The sequence below is a fragment of the Populus nigra genome, chromosome 3 (genome assembly GCF_951802175.1).
Source record: "Populus nigra chromosome 3, ddPopNigr1.1, whole genome shotgun sequence".
NCBI lineage: Eukaryota > Viridiplantae > Streptophyta > Magnoliopsida > Malpighiales > Salicaceae > Populus > Populus nigra.
In genome coordinates, this window is record NC_084854.1 from 311,508 (window position 1) to 330,890 (window position 19,383).

The following is a 19,383-nucleotide window of genomic DNA, read 5'->3' on the forward strand; positions in this document are numbered from 1 at the left end:
CACTCATTGCTGCTGCATCTATAGTCATATCATCGAGTCCTTCTTCTTCGCCCAATACCTCTGATCAGTCTATGCCAGGTTTGGACCTCTTTGTTGATCTCTCCAGCTACTCTCTTCCACAGCAGACCTAGTTTATCATGTCTGCTGTCCATTCAGCACTTCGACAAAACCATCTTATCATGCGTTTATGACAAAACAGGTCTGCCAACATGAGTTTGGTTTCTGCCATTCCATTGTCTTCAGAATCACGGGTAACATCTTCTTCTAATCTTGAACCTCTTAATTTTAAGGAAGTTGGTCAGTTTTTGTGCTGGTATAGTGCAATGAAATATAAAATTGTTGTTTTACATGACAATGGTACTTGGCCATTGGTCCCATTTGATCCTATTATGAATGTGGTTGGTTGCCAGTGGGTGTATAAAATCAAGCGACGAGTTGATGGTGGTATTGACTGCTACAAGGCTCACTTAGTTGCGCGATGATTCACTTAGCAGGAAGGAAATGATTACTCAGAAACATTCAATCATGTGATTAAACTGACTATTATTCGGTTAGTTCTCATTATTGCCGCATATAAAGGCTAACAGATTTGACAACTTGATGTTCATAATACATTCCTTAATAGGTAACTTAAGGACGTTATTTATATGAAGCAACCGATGAGTTTTGTAGACTCTACTCTATCTACTTATGTCTGTTACTTTCACAAGTCTCTTTATGGCTTAAAACAAGCCCCACGAGCTTGGTACACACCACTGAGCGACTTTCTTCTTTCTATTGGGTTTCAGGCTTCCAAGGTTGATACCACCTTATTTATTTTGTCTGTGGATTGCGATATTTGTTATCTTCTTGTTTATTTTGATGGCATTTTACTCACTGGTAGTAACTCTGCTTTGGTTCAATGTCTCATTACTTTGCTGAGCTGAGAGTTTAAATTTCGTGATTTGGGTGATGGTCATTACTTTTTTAGGAATTGAAGTTACCTTTACCAGTATGGGTCTCATACTTAGTCAATACAAATATGTTCTTGATATTCTTTGTCATGCTAGTATGTCATCGTGCAAACCTATTGATACTCCGACCTCTGCTTCTAAGATTGGATTGCAATCTGGTGAGTTATTTTCGGATTCCAGTCGTTTTCGACAATATATTAGCGCTCTTCAATATCTCACCTTTACTAGACTGGATATATGTTATGCTGTGAACAAGGTCTGTCAATTTATGCATGCTCCTACCGTGGGCTATTGGGCTGTTGTGAAACGCATATTGCGATATTTAAAAGGTACGACTTCTTTTGGCCTGCACCTTACTCGTGGTTCTTCATTATTTATTCATGGTTTTACTGATGCTGATTGAGCTGATAGTATTGATGATTGTAAGTCTACCATGGCTTACATTGTATTTTTTAACACCACTCCTGATTCATGGAATTCTGGCAAGTAACGAATTGTTGGTGACACTACTGAGGTTCTTTGGCTTCGCTATCATTTGTCAGATTTATATTTCTCTTCTAATTCTATCACTACTATTTGGTGCAAGAACTTGAGTGCTACTTATTTGTCCGTTAATCCAATCTTTCATGCTCATACAAAGCATGTTGATGTTGATTAACACTTTGTTCGTGATTAAATGGCTAAAAAAAAGATTCAGATTTGTTTCATATCCTCAAGGACCAATTAGCTAATGTTCTTACTAAGCCGCTGCCTCACTCTACCTTTGCTTATTTACGGTCCAAGCTTCATGTGGACACCTCACGTTCAGCTTGAAGGGGTGTATTATAAAATATATTATATTATAGAAAATATTTTAATTTCCTTATATAGATTTATTCTATGTCGTATGGTCTACATTATTTATCTTCTGTCTATGTCTCTCTTTGTCTCTATCTCTGTCTCTTTGTATCCGAGAAAAAAAGAGAGTGATTGCCACACTAGATTAAGCCTCATATTTTACACAAAAGACTATTATATTATCTTCTTCAATTAAATGAAAAGGACATTTCACAGTACAAGATTAAAATTGAAAGCAATGTGCTATTAACATTTGAGAATCCCAAAGATTCTTGTCTGGAAGGATATGGTCAGCAAAACGATCAAAAAGCAATTCCATATTAATAAAGAGGACGTCTTCAATCAATTAGCTTTTCAGTGAACTATTATTTGATAAAAAAAAAAAAAGCAATCTATTAGTTAATCCATGTGTTATCAGTGAAAAATAACTCAGTGAACTAGTTAATTCTCTTAATTTAAAATCCACGTGTTCATAGATATATATACATTTTTGTAAAATATCTGAGCACGCATGCACACGATTAAGAAAGATAATTTAATTTCGGGACGTAAAAGACATGCTCAAAGAAAGCAAATTAAGAAACGGGATAAGCATATTATAAAGAACAAAAAATAATTCGAGAATGTATTTGCAACGAACAGATCATCAGTATGTGAGGATTTGAAGCATACCAGAAAGTATCAGGAATTTGTTCTAATTGAAGGTATATGAGTGGATTCCATGGTCCGTCTGGCTCTCTTTGACAAAATAACTAGTGGAAACTGAATATGATTCCAACATTCATGCTAGCCAGATTCAATTCACACATGCATGTAGCAGTAATTAATAGGGCGAATTAAGGACATTCATACCCATGACGATTCTCGATTGCTGAGTCCCTAACCATGAAATGTGCCACTGGATCTTCCATCTATCTAACATTACCTACCTACTTGACAGCAATAATATTATCATTCTCACAACAGATAAATCCATTATTTCAAGGCGAAGACGAAGGACCTGCATGCTGCAGCTTCCATCATCTGATCATGATTGCTGTAGAGCCTCTGGCTAAATATTAACCTTGGAGTGCAACAACTAATCAAAACTTAATCATCAGAGCATGCGGTTAATAATTATTACTTGTGGTTATGGAGCGTGTGTGTGTTAACATTAATTGCTCGTTGTTTAAATAAGTATTTTACTAGTTTTGAACGAGTTTGTATGCGTGTATGACAGGATAGTCACGCAAGATATATAGGAGAGGCCATATGCATACAATATTGCTTTCATGGCAAGCAAAAACCACACGCAATTAGCTTGTAAAATCCATGAGCTTAAGCATAGAGACGCAGCTGCAAGATGAGTGCGCATACACGTTCCCCTACACTCTCCATCTCATGAAAAAGGCATGTTCTTGGTCGCTCCTTCTATTCAATTATTTTTATTTATCTATCCACCTGATCTTCCATTATTATTTTACTTTCTTCTTTGCGCCTTGTCAGATTACCACTTTCCCCTGATCTCCTTTATACCATCCATTTTTTTCTAAATCCCTTCAATATATATTGGCAATATCCTGTTTTTGCTTGTGCGTATAATATTCTTCATTCAAATTTCTTTACATGAAATAAATAATAAGATTGATTTTAAGGTATCATTCGATTACTGTACTGTACAGAAGATCAGACATAATTACTAGAAAAATTCATTTTAAAACTATCACTGTTAGTTGTGTCTGTCTCCTTGTATCTTGGAATTTCGCTTCATATCCATATATATATAGTGTAATTAACTCCTACAAAAATTAGAGTCACTTCAATGTTGAATCAAACCCTTTTTGTGAAAATAAGAAAGAAATGCCCTTGCAAGTTTATTTCATTTGTTGAGCAAAAGTGTTGTGCTACCTATATGCAAGGCCGGGGTTCTAATAAATTAATACTTGAAATAAATTTATTTATTATAAAATGAAAAGTGAAGAAAAGTAAAGTGGCAAATGGACAACATAAGCATTAGTTGCATTTTTATAAAGCAGCAAATGTTATTGGGGTTTCCCTCCTTTTTCTTCCTGGCTTTATGTGCATGTTGAATCACGCAGTCAAACAAGACCACATACATTACTTCCTTGTTCAATACACACACATACGCTCATTCCTTCCTCGTCTCTCTCTCTCTCTCTCTCTCTCTCTATATATATATATATATATATATATATAGATACGTGCGTGTGTAGCTTCCATGACAGTTTTGAAATAGAGTTCTTGAGTTTTAACAAAGCTAGCCAGAGAAGATCAGAATACAAGCCTCAGATCAGCATTCACACACACACACACAGACATGGAGTGGAGAAAATGTTATCTTGATGTTATACTAGTACCACTAGGGTTTATGATCTCCATGGCTTACCATGGCTGGTTATGGCATAAGGTTAGAACGCAACCTCTCACCACCATCATCGGGACAAATGCTAGCGGGCGGAGGTTTTGGGTTTCAGCCATAATGAAGGTACCGAATCTTGCTAGCTAGCTACCTACCTTACTATTTGCACTTAATTCTTTCAATTTTATCACCTTCAATGATATATATATATATATATATATATATATATATATATATATATATATATATATATATATGCTTATATTTCATAATTTGATATATTTGATGGGTGTCTACTATTTTTTCTTCATAAACCAAAATTCATTAATAAAACCATCTAAAAAAGGGTTGAATACAAAAAGAAGAAGAAGAAGTGAGCATACCCTATTACAAGCATGCAATCTTATCAGAGAATAAATTAAAATAGATGGACAAAATATTGTAGCCCATTTGATCCCTGTGCATCTAGATACAATACGACTGTATTGTTCATTTTGAGCAGTGTAGTTTTTTTTGCACTTTAATTGTTAATTTTTGCAATTTTATCCTTCAAAATTGGAATATTACCATGGTTTTTTTCCCTTTCATTTCTCTCAATTTGCATGCCTATTAAGTTTAGTGTGGCGTTAGATTATGAGTCGGGCTCAATCCGCATTTAATTGTTAATCCTAAAAAGGGGTGAATATAAAAAAAATAGCAAGCTAGAAATTTGTTATGTTCAATTCTGTTTTGTTTTTGTTTTTATTCCTTTTTATATCTATGTCTTTAACACTTCAGTTTTATTTTAATTTTCTTTTAAGGATTTGCCTTAGCCATTCCCGTGTTCTACATTCCACATGATAGAGAAATGTAACCTCCCCCCCCCCCTCCCTAATATTCCCATACCTACTAAGAAAAAGAAAAGCTTCCACCAATATATGATTCGGGAATTATATGAATCATTCCTCTCTTTTTTTCGAAATATTAATATCATAACTATATTTGTTAAGGAATTTGAAAAGACAAAAAAAGGATATTCTGACTATAGCCTGCCATCAAGTTGTATACCCTTAGGCTTGATTCCTGTACAGTAATTATTGCTGCTGCTATATATTTTCTAAAGCAAGGGAAAGCAAGGCATATATTCATAGTGCAATTTGGTGGAAAACCCATATTCCTTGAGTCGATTTGGCCAATATTAATGCTAGCAAAGATGTTGACAGCTTGCATGATCATATATACAGGGAGAATTAAGCCAGGTGCATTGGGAGACAACGTCCTATCATTTTCCTTTCAATAATTCTCTACTTTTTCTCTGTAGAGTTATGAGATATATGGCCATTATGATCTCATAGTTCGTGATCATTGCCTTTCACTTCACCATTACGAAAAGAAGGGGAAAAAAAGAAGGGAAAAACCCGTCATAAATAAACATTTGTTTTTTTTATGATGAATCTTGTGTCCCCAGAAAGCACTAATTGCATCAATCACACATATCAAATCAAATTTAGCCCCCTTTAAATGATCAAGCCAAAGTTACTGGGCATACGATTAATGTAAAGGACAAAATACTAGCTTGGAATTCTCTTCTGATTGTAATTATCTGATAGATTATTTATTTTGACTCTGCTAGTGCATGGAAATCATCTTGACTAACAAGAGTTTAATAAATTAATTTGATTGGGCATGCAGGATAATGATAAGAAGAACATACTGGCAGTCCAAACTCTTAGAAACTTGATCATGGGATCAACCCTAATGGCCACCACCTCCATCCTTCTATCTGCTGGCCTGGCTGCCATTATAAGCAGTACATACAGTGTGAAGAAGCCACTAAATGATGCGGTTTATGGGGCTCACGGTGAATTCATGGTGGCGTTAAAATACGTCACAATCTTAACCATCTTCATGTTCTCATTCTTTTGTCACTCCTTGTCCATAAGGTTTGTGAACCAAGTTAACCTGCTCATCAATACTCCACCGGATCCCATGTCCATGGTGACCTCAGAGTATGTAAGCGAGCTCTTAGAGAAGGGGTTTGTCTTGAACACAGTGGGGAACAGGCTCTTCTACTCAGCGATGCCTCTCTTGCTTTGGATATTCGGGCCAGTCCTTGTTTTCTTGTGTTCAGTCACAATGGTCCCAGTGCTTTACAACTTAGACTTTGTGTTTGGTAACGGGCAGGGAAAGATTATGAATAGGAATGGAGAGATCAGAGACTTTGTATGACAGCAAAATATTAAATTAAGGAGATCAATTAAGTATTAAATGTGTCTTATATTATATATTCACTAGCTCTCACAATTAATATATGTAAGTGAGGTTCGTGTGTGTGCCATTAATGAAACTATATATGGACAACCTTTGTTTTCATTTCCATGGGTAAGAGAGTTGGGTTTTGTGTAATTTCCCATGTTTGTTTAGGTGGAATATATATATGAATCAACTCATTGCATGAGGCAGAAGCCATTACTTTCCATAGTGGAAACGAATTTGTCATGTGTGCCACACCCACAAGTTGGTGTTTTATATAACTTTTCAACCTGATATTAATTACGTTGCGTCTCGATATATAATTAATTTTGTATTTTCCTTCATTTTTGGGTTCAAAAATGAATGAAATTAATTAATTAAAATATAATGATGAACTTTCTCTAGGTTTACTCTAAGATCTATTGTGTATTGGACCTAATTTCTGCTACGCATAAATTACCAACAAGTTATTGATTATCCAATCATATATGTCTAACCAGCCTTAAAATCTTTTATGCTAACCCGACTTAATTAATGTCAATAGTATCAGCTTTGCTTTAAGATTCAGCTTACAAATAACAGCCCATTTAGAGCCCATTGTTAAAATACAAAGCCCATCGTATCTCTGCGGCTCATAAGAAGCCCAGTGTGGAACTTATCTGTAACATGTTGCACTGCCCCCCATTTAGCATTGCCGATTGTCTGAGTCTCCCTCCCTGTCCGATCACTCCTTCTTTACTTCTTCTGCAAGGTAAGCTTGATTTTCCCTTTATTTCTTCACATTTTCCTCTCTCATTTTCTATCTTAGCTTTCTTTTTTGTGATCAAAGGTTTAGCCTTGATTTTCACCTGGTTACTCTCTTTTTTTCGTGCATATTTTGTGTTTTCATTTTAAAGCTCTAACTTGAAAAAAAGTTTGGATCTTTTTGTTTAGAAAGATGGTTACTTTTGGCATTTTGAAGCATCGAAAATGCTCCCATTTGTAAATACTTGCCAGAAAAACACTGAAATCTGTGGATCAGTATTGTTGGTTTTGGACCTTTTTGCAGTGCTAAAATGGAGTCCTCTTCTTAGAGGTTAATACTTGTTCTGTTGATGGCATTTCGTTTGTTTTATTGAACATGCATGCTAGAAATTCAAGATTTCGTTTTTGGTAAAATGGGTTCTTACACTTCTTGGAGTTAAGTAATTTACTTGCGTTTCTTCAATGGGTCATTTATGTACTTCTTCATTGAAGCTCAAGATTCTTGGTGCTTGCATTGATGGGGGCCGTGCTTTGAACTTTACTTAGGGTTTCATGTTTTTCAATAAGGTAACATGACTTTCAAGATTTTTAATACTTCACATATGGTAGCTTTGCACATTTCCTTTCTATTAATTTCATGTTTAAGAATACCCTAAAGAATGAGAAATTTTAGTATGCTTGAGTAGCTGAAATGAGGTTTTTAGTCATTAGTTCTTTAATGAATAACCAATGCGCGCAATAGAATCTCCAAGGTGTTACTATCATCTAGTTTTATGGCAGTATAAGCTAATTTGGTCATCAAGGAGCAAATATTTGATAGTCATGTTATGATTTTCCTGTATATTTTTCACTAATTATTTCACGACAATGTTCAAACAATCTGGTGATAATTGTCTTGCAGCTGCAGCTATGACTGCATCATATCTTCCAGCGACAACAGACTCAATTGCTCTGGCTTCAAAAGCTGAGGACCCTTTTGAGGCCATTTCCATCCTACACAAAATACTTGAAAACCCTTCTTCTTCTCCGGATGCTATTCGCATAAAGGAACAGGCTATTACCATTCTATCGGACCTTTTCACACAACATAACATGGCTGAGGATCTTCACGCTCTTCTCTCTCAGTTGAGGCCTTTCTTTGCCGTGATCCCAAAGGCTAAAACTGCCAAAATCGTCAGGGGAATAATCGACTCTGTTTCCAAAATACCTGGAACATCTGATGTCCAAATTGCTCTTTGCAAAGAACTAGTGCTGTGGGCTCGTGCCGAAAAGCGTGCTCTCCTGAGGCAGCGGGTTGAGACAAGGCTTGCAGCTCTTTTAGTGGAAACTAAGGAGTATTCGGAGGCACTGGCCCTGCTTACCAACTTGGTAAAAGAGGTAAAGGGAGTGGATGACAAGCGACTTCTTGTGGAAATACTCTTGCTTGAGAGTAAGCTACACTATTTGTTGAAGGACCGTCACAAGGCGAGAACTGCTCTCACAGCTGCTAAGAAAGCTGCGAATGCTGTCTATATGCCACCAACTCAACAAGGTGCCATTGATTTGCATAGTGGGATTCTCTTTGCTGAGGACAAGGAGTATACAACAGCTTATAGCTATTTCTTTGAAGCATTTGAGGCATTTAATGTTGTTGAAGACCCAAGGGCAATTTTCAGTCTTAAATACATGCTATTGTGCAAGATCATGACGAACCAATCTAAAGATGTTGCTGGGCTGATTTCTTCTAAGGCAGGCCTTAAATATTTTGGGCCAGAACTGAATGTCATGAAAGCAGTCGCCGATGCTCATTCCAACCGATCTTTGAGGTCCTTTGAAAAGGTGCTGCGGGATTACAGGTATCAGCTGGAGACAGACCCAACTATCTACAATCATCTCTCATCCCGTTATGAAGCTCTTGTGGAACTAAACCTGTGTAGATATATTGAGCCTTTCTCAAGGGTCGAGATTCCACACGTTGCTGGGCTGATTGATTTGCCTGTTGACTTTGTGGAGAAAAAGCTGGCACGAATGATTCTGGACAGGAAGTTTGTTGGGATACTGGACCAAGGTGCTGGACATATCATAATATTTGATGAACCCAAGAAGGATGCTCTCCTCCCTGCAGCTCTGAAAACCATCTCCAGCATTGGCAAGGTTGTGGACAGCCTTTTTGTCAAATCTTCCAAGATTGTGCACTGAAGTGATTTGCATTGCTTGAGTGCTGCATGTTGATTTCCATTTCCAGTCCTTTTGTTAAAAAATAGCCTGTAGACACTTGACAGTGTTTTGGTTCCAAACTCATGTTCCTGAATTCCTTTGCTAGTTAACGGTTGGCTGATGTTACAATTGGTATGCTGACCATATTCTCGATCAAAATCCTGATACTGGAGGTTTTAGAATCCTTTAATGGCCCAACAAGATATTTGTCTGTTCACATCTTTGAGTCCTTGTGAACCCTTTTAGGCAGATAGCAAGATTTGACACTAAGACCCATTAAGGTATGTGTTATCTAGCCTATCCAAATCCTCTGACCTGAACCCTCTGGATTTGGGCTTTATACAAAACAATATCACCACATGACTGTCCAGCTGGTTATATGTATTTGGCAGTCCATTCTCTTCGCCTGGAACATTCAACAACTGGAGTGCAAGTAACCACAAAATCTTTTCCTACTTTACGAAATAAACAATACGAGGTGGAAGCTGTGTTTTGTTTTGGAAATTTTCTAACCATGAAAAAACTATAATCTATGGTGCCTTAACAGTGAAGAAACTCCACTAGATGGGTTTTCTGTGCAAAGGAAAGTTAAAGAAAGAAGGAACTTTTGATTCTGATTGTGGCTGCAACGTGGGGTATGCTTGATAATTCGCTGTGTAAAAAAAGTTAGGTATTAACCATTCCAAAAGCAGGCAAAGTTAGCAAAAAGCAATAACATCATTAGTGTGAGCATTACTTTTTTCAAAAAACAAAAAACACTTGTGATGATTAAGTGGATCTTCCCTGGTTTGAGCACGACGTACAATTATATAAAGCATTTTATCAGCAACTTTGTCATAAGGACGGTGGCAGTCCAAATCAACCTTCCATTGCTTTGTCCTTGACTTCTCCATAATAAACCTTAGACGTGAGTTTTATTTACTACAACACCATCCGCTCAAGCACAGTTATCCCCTGGCATGGAGGACGAGGGTTTGGTCATGTCGCCTTCATGCTTATATTCAAACAAAGAATCGTAATCTGCTTAAACTGCGGATTAGGTAAAGAATCCTGTGATTGGAATATATATATCGTGGTTGTGTTTATACATCGTAATTACAAGGAAATGATCGTGAAGAAGTCCGGAACACGTCAAACAAGTAATCCAATATTAACAACCATAATTTTAAGTTTTATCATTAGATTAAACTTAAATTTAATTAGGAGACTTTACAAGCAACCGATGCCTAAGAAGACTTTCAAATTAAACTTAAAAGATTTTGTTTTAATTATTTTTCTAATTAATTTTAGTTTTTAATTACCTTTTACCTCTTTATAAACACGGTTGGTGTTTTATTTTGTTATATTTTTTTTCATTGTTAATGAATTATGAATTTTTCAGAAAATACCAGAATTTTCTGTACTTATTTTTTAACATTTAAAATTATAATTCTAAAACTTAAGAACCCTAATTTCTATCAACAGAAGTGATGTAGGAAGAAAGTTAACTCTTAATGTCGGTCCACAGTGACCACCACGCGTTTAAACAATGGATTCGGGAAGGTAAATAAGCAAATAAAGCAAGGACATATCCGTAATTATCAATAAAGGTCAAAACTTTTTCACTTTGGCACCACTGCTGCTTCCTTCCACTACTCCAAACTCCCAAGCAAAGACCTGTACTTTGCTCATTCCAAGATCTCTAGCTCTCTATAAATAACTCCCATGTACACCCCTGATCACTTCCCTCGCTCTTTTTAATTTCTCTAATCATAATAATCATCATTATTATTAGCTGCAGGAGTTGAAGCTAATCAAGGAAATGGAGGAGCAGAAAGCAGGAGGAAGTAATGGGATGAAGAAAAGTGAGTCAGAATTGGCTGATTTTTCTGCTGAGATTTATGGCTTCTTCAGTGATATTTTTTCTGGTGATCTTTCTTCTTTCCCTGTCAACAAAACTCGGGTTAGTAACTGTCTCTTTCTCCGAGAAAAATGTTATTGCATAGTTCCTATGCATGTGGATCAAAACAGTTTGATTGGTTGGCCGCAAATCCATTGTAGTCAACTCAAGCTTGTAGTAAGTTATTTTTTGTCTGCTAATGTAGGACATCGTGAATGGTTTCTCAACTTGTGGTGGATTAACAGAATCCTGCTTCCTCTGGTCTCAAAATACCAATCCCAAGAATTCCAGTGTTTCAGTGTCTACTGATGCCCAGTCATCACTTTGTGGTATGAAACCAAAGTCATATGTTCATCTAGCTATGTAGCTTAGCAGTTAATCTGATATGCTATTTAAGGATGTTTTGTTTTTGTGGTTTAAAATCTTAATTAATGGCTGGAAATTGGTCAGTTGGCAGTCCAATTTCTGCTAATAAACCAAGAGTGAAAGATAGCCAAACTAGAGTTGCTGCCAGTGTTTCGTCTCCTGACCAATCAGATGAAGATGGTCTGTCTGAGCAGAGCACAAACCCTCATGACATAAAACGTATTAGAAGGTAATATTGATCTTTCCTAGAGACTGGAATACAGATGTTTGATGGATGTCAATCCTGCCTGTATGTGATTGTGATTTGTTGCTTTGTTTCTTTAGGATGGTTTCGAATAGGGAGTCGGCTAGACGATCGAGAAAAAGAAAACAAGCACATTTATCAGATCTTGAAGTTCAGGTATGATTAATGTTTAGAGTATTAATTGGATATCTGAATTGTTTAAACAAGTTGAAGCTAGTAGTAGTTGCTGAGAGAAAGGTAAGTAGATGGATAATCGGACTGCTTTGACTGTATACAAGAATTTCAGATTTTCGTTTCACAGGATTTCAAAGTTTGTTTCTGTCATTAAGCATTTCTAAAATCAAATGGAGCATGATTTCTATCTTATAGCACTTTTGCTATATTTCCAAAAATTGTTGTTCAAGTAGAACAAGTTCATTGTTCTACCTAAGATGTAGCTTTTTCTATCCAATCTCTTTAAGAGTAATTGATATTTGAAATCATGCCTGATTCATGTTTTCTCAGGTTGATCATTTGACAGGAGAAAATGCATCTCTATTCAAGCAACTTTCAGACGCTACCCAACAATTTCGTACTGCTGAAACAAATCGTCGTGTGCTTAACTCAGATGTTGAAGCTTTGAGAGCCAAGGTGTGTCTACTGCTGGAACACAAAGCAGGACTTTTGTATGATAAATAAATGAAAGACTTTCAGTTCAGGTTAACAAAACTTGATTTTGTCTAATGGAGTTTATGATATAATTTCAGGTGAAGTTAGCAGAAGATATGGTTGCTCGAGGTTCATTGACGTGTAATAATTTGAATCAATTTCTTCAGAGTCATCTAACTTCTCCTCAACTGCTCAATAATCATAACTTACATCTGATGCCAAATGTCTCACCAACTATAACAATCCAGGGAGATGAAGCATATGCCGGAATGTCAGTTTCGGGACAGAATTCAGGACTTGGACTCGGAAGTGCAGATATCAGCAATGGCAATCTTAATAATGGCATCTTAAGTGATGCAGTAAGCTGTATAACAAACATTTGGTCTTAAGAATCTGATTGACTCTTCGTATCCAATTAGGCTGATTCCCATGCTGCATGGATGTTATAATTCTATCATCATCATTATTCTTGTATTAGAATTAAGTATCAACATTTCTAAGATACATGATATTTATGCTATATCTTAAGATATTTGCAACTAGCTAGTGATGCAAATGACGAAAAACCTGGTGAGGATGCACATGAAGAACCTGTTGATAAACAACATGATCAACCCAAAACCAATAGAGGCAGTGGAGTGGAGTCTAATGGAGGTGATAGCATGTTGAGGGAGGGTAATTCTGGTAGTTAAGCCATGAAAGTTTATCAGAGAAGAAAGTCTTTGGTCAGTGGTTGAGTCATTAGATTTATGTCAAACAATTAGTGACGAAGTTTTATAGTAGCAGTTATTATCAATGTTTATCCTAAAATAACAATTAACAATAGTTAATGTTAAGTGATGATGGAAAAGAACTGTTGTAAGAGAAATGAGAGATTTTAAGATTATTATTGGAGAGATTCCAAATTATGGGATGGATTTCCACTTCTAGGCAATGAGATTGTGCAGTATCTGATGTGATCTTAACAGTGTTGAAGATTAATGAATATTACAGTTCTTTTGACGACAGAATTCTCAATCAATTCCATTTTCCCTAGCATCATATGGTATCAAAGCAAACCCCACACGATCCTTAGAAAACAATGCCAGACACCCGGAGTGGAAATTCATACAATTCAGTGACTTTTGTTGCTTATGAAACCGGCCCTTCAAACACCAATCACAACCCTCACACAACCGCTAATCCTCCTACCCACATAAACCAGCCAACAGAACCTATTCCCACACCTATACACCTGCAGCAACAAATAGATCCAACTTACTCAAACCATGAGGACTATTTTGTGTCGTCTCAATACCATTGAAGAAAGAAGCATTACTGGTGATGTAGGGGTTTTTTAGGGCTTGACCACCACAGGATCATAGAGTCCATATGGGGGAACGAAGGGAAAACATGGTTGACAGTGAAGAAGAGGAAGACATGCCAGTTGGGGGTGGTTTATAAAATTGAAGTTAAAAGGGGCTGCACGGGCTTAGTGGAATAGTGTGGAGGAACAACTTAGACGTACTCGCCAACCTCCTATTCAAGACTGGGGGGGCGCGGATGAAAGCAAAGATGGAATCCAAGTACTTACCAGTTAACTATGAACAATTGGTTTACGAAGACATGCTACGGTGGAGTCAGAGTTCTAGAATATCGATAGACTAATACACAGAAAAATTTCATGAACTAACAGTTCGTAGTCGAGTTATTGAAATTGAACCAGAGACTTTGGCATGCTACTTGAATGGGATGCGTGGTGATATTAGGAGGGAGATGTCTACGGCTCGTGTGTTTTCTGTGGAAGAAGCTTACCAACTAGCCTTGCAACTATAAAGGCAGAACGTGGCAGGAGGAGGATGAAGGTTCCTAACGTGGGAGTCAGGGACATTACTAGCATCTGCAACAAGAGGCTCCAAGACGACAGTGGGTGCTAAGAAAGCAAGTCTAATGGGCCAATTGAGGGAAAAGACGCAGGGTAGCCACGAGGGTCCTCAATGCTACAAATGTTGTGGTTTTGGCCATTATGCTGCGGTTAGCCCTAATAAGAATCACAAGCTGCCTTATATGGTAGAACGTGATCTTGATAAAAAGTTAGTCATCACTCCTAAGGAGGAAGAGGGAGGGACTGCCAATTTTCAACAGGATTTGGAAGAGGAGCATCTCCAACCAACTGAACCACCCCTCTATGTGGTGCATAAGGTATTTATTGAACGATAGCTATGTTGGTGATTCATCTATCATTTCAAACTGGAAGAGAACTAGTATATTCCACACTCGTGTGGAACATCGAGGTAAAGCCCCGAATATGATCATTGATAACGGTAGCAGTATGAGTGTTGTATCTAGAAAAATGCTTGCAATACTTGTTCCTAATGCTGCAGAAATCGGATTTGATTTATTGTACTGATACTGCAGAAAACTATATAAAGCCCCATTTAATGATCATCTATCTAGTCATTGTATTAAAATTCAATAACATCACTGAGTAACTCTTGTGAACAATGCTCTAAATGTTTCATTGGAATGCTTAAAACCTGTTTCAGAGACAGGATTGAGGAGTTCTAAAATGATGATGCGAGGTTCTTATGCCTCTCTTCTTGTCCAATCGGCTTAATGGAATCAGATGGTGCAGACACTCTTATGCAGTCCGATACTCTTAACATCCAAAAGCAGCATCTGCCTCTTAAGCCAAGTTTGCTGTAGTGAAAAGGGAAAGCAGGAGGAAAAAACAAATAGCAGAACAAAGAAAGGAAAGGAAAATGACATAATATTTACGAGGAAAACCTTCTCATTATGAGGGCAAAAACACTACACAATCATCAAAAACACTACGGTTTAAATGATAAGGTTACAAAGTTTTTCTCTACAGATAATTAAACTACAAGATACAGAGCATATAAAATACTCAGTGCAGCAAAAATTAACATCAAAATCCAAGTGCATTGGCATGTGCATTCTGATGTCCATCTACCAGCTTCATAAGAATGAATCAACGGTATAAATCGAGAGGCATCTCATGAAAAATCCAAGAAGTGGAAATTTAGCAATCATTTTGATTATGGAAAGTCTCTGTTTTAGCCTCTTTACAATTTAATCTTGTTTTTAATTTTTCTCCTGTAGAAAACACAATGAAGTTTGCCAATGGTGACATGCGTGCGCCGTTCCTAGCTAGTCACAAATTCAAAGGTTACTGCTTTAACGACGACAGCTGTCAATGTACAGGTTTCTTTGATAGAAGTTGCACTTGCTGTAAGACATGTTAACTAATTTATAAATCCTATAGAACTCATATAATTAATAATGTAATAATTATCGGTTCTTCTGCCTGTTTTCACTCTATTACAATGGCAATTCCGATGTAAACACACATTGAATAATATTCAGCATCAAAATCTCCCATTACAAATCTTTTTTTTTTTTTGCATTTTTAAAATGTCTTGAAAAAAATTTGAATTTTTTTTAATTTAAATTAATTTTTTTTGGTATTTTTATATTTTATTGAAGTACTGATGTTAAAAATAATTTTTTAAAAATAAAAAATATTATTTTGATGCATTTCCGAGCAAAAAAAACATTTTGAAAAACAGCCAGAACTACCCTCCCAAACACACGTAGATGCAAGTATAATGTCCATTTAACACATTCTCCCCGTGAGTTTTCCTTGATAGTACCATTCAAAAAGGGCTTTAAGGGTGTGTTTGGGAATGTGGTAGTTATTGTTTTTCAAAGTGAATTTTGTTCAAAAATACATCAAAATAATATTTTTTATTTTTTAAAAATAATTTTTTATATCATCACATCAAAACAATCTGAAAACATAAAAAAAAAATTAAATTCAAACTAAAAACAAAAAATGGTTAGATTTAGGTTATTTCAAGGGTCTTCAGACTAATCCATGACAATATATAACTCATCCACATTATGCAGATGCTCTGATATTCCTGCCAGATGATTGCTCTTCTTTGCTGTATGTTAAGAGGATTCTTCGTTACTTCGAGATCATTTCAGGTCTTGAAGTTAATTTTTATAAAGGTTCTTTTATAGAATTAACTTCGATGAGGATTACACTTCAGGTTTAGCTAATGCGATTTTCTATCACAGTGATTCTTTTTTGAATAGATACCTTGGGTTGTCTTTAGACACCAATCCAAGTAGGTTTTTTACTTGGAAACCGGTGTTGTCTATTATCAAAGCTAAATTGAGTACATGGAAATGGAAGATGTTGAGCATGACTGAGAGGATATGTTTGATTAAATCAGTTTTAAGTTCTTTACCTTTGTATTATATGTTTGTTTATCATATGTCGAATGGTATAATTAATGTCATATCTTCTATTTTTTTTATGGAGTGGTTGTTCGACTTCTCATGAAATTTTCAAGGTGGCTAGGCATAAAGTCATCAAGTCAAAATCTCTTGGTGGTCTCGACTTGGGGTTTTTATATCACAAAAATTTGGCTTTGCTCTTTAAATGGGCTTGGAATCTAAACAATGGAGTGGCAAAAGGTTGGCAAAAATTTATTCTTCGAAAGTATCAACCTAATCTTGCTTATGGGCTTCCTGTGTTTGTTGGTTCTCTTTTTTCAACCTGGTGTGGCATTGTTTTGGCTTTCTCCACAAGCGAAAGCATAGCTATTCCACTTAAGTCCAGCATTGGGTTCAAGGTGAGCGATGGCAGTAACATTCGGTTTTGGACTGATTCTTGTTTCCTAGACTATTTAATATTGCTTTGCAGCAATCAGTTAGTCTTATAGATGTGTATAGCCTAGATGATTATTCGATCAGCTTGACTTGGAGGAGGAATCTCAGGTCCCATGAGCTTTGTATGTAGGAAAGTTTGATAGTAGAAGTGGAGCGTAACTTTGTATGTAGGAAAGTTTGATAGTAGAAGTGGAGCGTGATTTAGTTTTTTTAGATGTAAAGATAGAAAAGTATGGAAATTTGATATTGTCAAATTTCAATCTTTATATTTTTGAACCTTCTTAACCAAATTATAACCATTTTCAAGGCGCTCCAACATCTTCTTCTCACTGCTATTATATTTTGGATTTTTTTTGTTTTTAGTTCAAATATTTTTTGATATTTTAAAAGAAAAAATATAAATTTAAAGAATAATTTAAAAATAGATTATGACACTTCTCATAGATATTGTAAAACAGCGTTCGGATAGTTCAAAACAAGTGGAAATACTTAGATGGAACATCCTCCATCAGAATACATGCAGCATCCCTCTCCAGAATTAGTAGCTAGATTTTCCAAGTGATAAGCTACCAGTTCTATGAATATGACAGAAAGAGCTTGATAAACAGAGGATGTCTTCAACTACCATCCCATTTCTCGAATTATTATTCCACGTTTCCCTTGTATAACCTAGATTGCCTTTAGTTAATATTCTCTCTGTGTGTGTGTGTGTGTGTGTCTCTCTCTCTCTCTCTCTCTCTATATATATATATATATATAAAAGAAGAAGAAATATGTTTGATGGGAGGCATACAACTTTATTTTTAAAATAAAAAGAACATAATTCTGTTGTTTTTCTCTTTGAGATAGTAATTATAATTAATTTTTATTTTTTTTTAATGAAAAGAGCACCATTCTCTCCCCATGAAAAAGGGTGAAACATTTGGGAACAATAATTAACTATTAAAAAAAAAAACCTGTATTAATACTGCCTCGAAAGAAAAGAATACTGGTCAAATCTCTAGAGTGCCAATTCTTCCACTACTGACATGACAACATTAACTCTTAATTTAGATAAAGTTTAATTAATTAAATAAACGAACAAACAGCAATTAACTAACGGCGAGGCAGGGGCAGGGGCAGGGGCAGGGGCAGGGACCGAGGGCGGCAGAGAGATAGAGGAGGCACGATTCAGCCCAAAAAGGGAAGCGGCAAAAGTGGTCAAGAAGCAAGTCGCAAGAGGCCAGAAAAAGGCGTAAGTTACTGTGTATGAATGTAGTCAAGTCAAGACCCAAGATAACCGGTCAAAAGTTATGAAAGGGCACGCTCCCCGGTGGCCCCTTCCTCCCACGGGACTCCCCTCCTTTTTTATTTCTCGTCTTACTCAAATTGATACCTTTTTTATTCTTATTATTATTAAGTATAAAGTTAAAAAGTCGAAACTATTCTTCACATGTAACTGCGGGTTGAAGTTTAAATTTTTTAAAAAAATTAATATGATCCTTGAATTTTATTTTTCTTTTACATAATTGACCTCTTATTAGCACCATATTTTTTCTAAAAGAGAATTGAATTGAAAGATCGATACCTAAGGTGAAAAACAAGGGTAAAACATGTCGTGTCTTTTAATTTTGTTTGAAAAGTACATTTGAGTCCCTTTATTTTTTAGCTATTAGATGATAAATCCCTCTAATTCTATAAAAAATTGATTTTAGTTTGGGGTTATTCGAGTCTATTTGGTTTGATCAGTTTGGAGTATGTTCGAGATCAATCATGTGAATTAACTTGATATTATAAATACATTTTGGTCTCTAAGTTTAGAACTTTAATCTTTTATGTTACTTTACTTTGAGTCGTTTTTTGGTGTTTTTTGTATTCGTTATAGGTTTTGTTGACATTACTACTAACGATCTTCAGTTGTCTCCGGTTCTGTATCCGTTTGTCTTTTTTGTTTTGTTTTTCGAGTGAGTGAGATAATATTTAATATGCATTTAATATAAATATTATATGTATGTTGATTATATGATGAGTACAATTGATAAGTTCTTAAATATCTATATATGCTGCTTTATTTTTCGAGTGCTCATCAATTCTTGATTTCGCGCAAATTATATTCGATATCACATTCGTTTGCTTTGATAATTATACGAATATCTATTATGTCTTCATATCGCACTTGTTAGTAACTTCATACTAACATAGTGTAACTAGTCTATGTGCACTCCATTATAGCGACTGATCATCCTATAATGATTAGAGCTGCAAA

At 35.9% G+C, this 19,383-nt stretch overlaps 4 protein-coding genes across 6 annotated transcripts in view; all 4 read left to right on the plus strand.

Annotated features, from left to right (window-relative positions):
- LOC133687826 (cryptochrome DASH, chloroplastic/mitochondrial-like) overlaps positions 1–19,383 on the plus strand; it is a 65,799-nt gene that overhangs the window by 36,894 nt on the left and 9,522 nt on the right. The gene's annotated exons all lie outside the window — the stretch shown is intronic.
- LOC133689120 (uncharacterized) lies at positions 3,959–6,501 on the plus strand. Its single transcript, XM_062108869.1, has 2 exons — positions 3,959–4,275; positions 5,821–6,501. Exons 1-2 carry the CDS (start codon positions 4,108–4,110, stop codon positions 6,355–6,357), a joined length of 705 nt encoding a protein of 234 aa, XP_061964853.1. The 5' UTR covers positions 3,959–4,107; the 3' UTR covers positions 6,358–6,501.
- On the plus strand, positions 7,062–9,456 carry LOC133687930 (26S proteasome non-ATPase regulatory subunit 11 homolog). Its single transcript, XM_062107282.1, has 2 exons — positions 7,062–7,132; positions 8,027–9,456. Exon 2 carries the CDS (start codon positions 8,035–8,037, stop codon positions 9,301–9,303), a length of 1,269 nt encoding a protein of 422 aa, XP_061963266.1. The 5' UTR covers positions 7,062–7,132; positions 8,027–8,034; the 3' UTR covers positions 9,304–9,456.
- Positions 10,932–13,000, plus strand: LOC133688153 (bZIP transcription factor RISBZ4). Of its 3 annotated transcripts, none has more exons than XM_062107553.1 (7): positions 10,932–11,027; positions 11,102–11,263; positions 11,406–11,529; positions 11,651–11,795; positions 11,891–11,966; positions 12,315–12,440; positions 12,557–13,000. In XM_062107553.1, the coding sequence occupies exons 2-7, from the start codon at positions 11,123–11,125 to the stop codon at positions 12,845–12,847; spliced, it is 903 nt and encodes a 300-aa protein (XP_061963537.1). In that variant the 5' UTR covers positions 10,932–11,027; positions 11,102–11,122; the 3' UTR covers positions 12,848–13,000. The 3 variants fall into 3 exon arrangements, with proteins under 3 accessions (XP_061963537.1, XP_061963538.1, XP_061963536.1); XM_062107554.1 differs by having other exon boundaries at positions 10,941–11,263; positions 12,557–12,599; positions 12,707–12,849; XM_062107552.1 differs by having other exon boundaries at positions 10,941–11,263.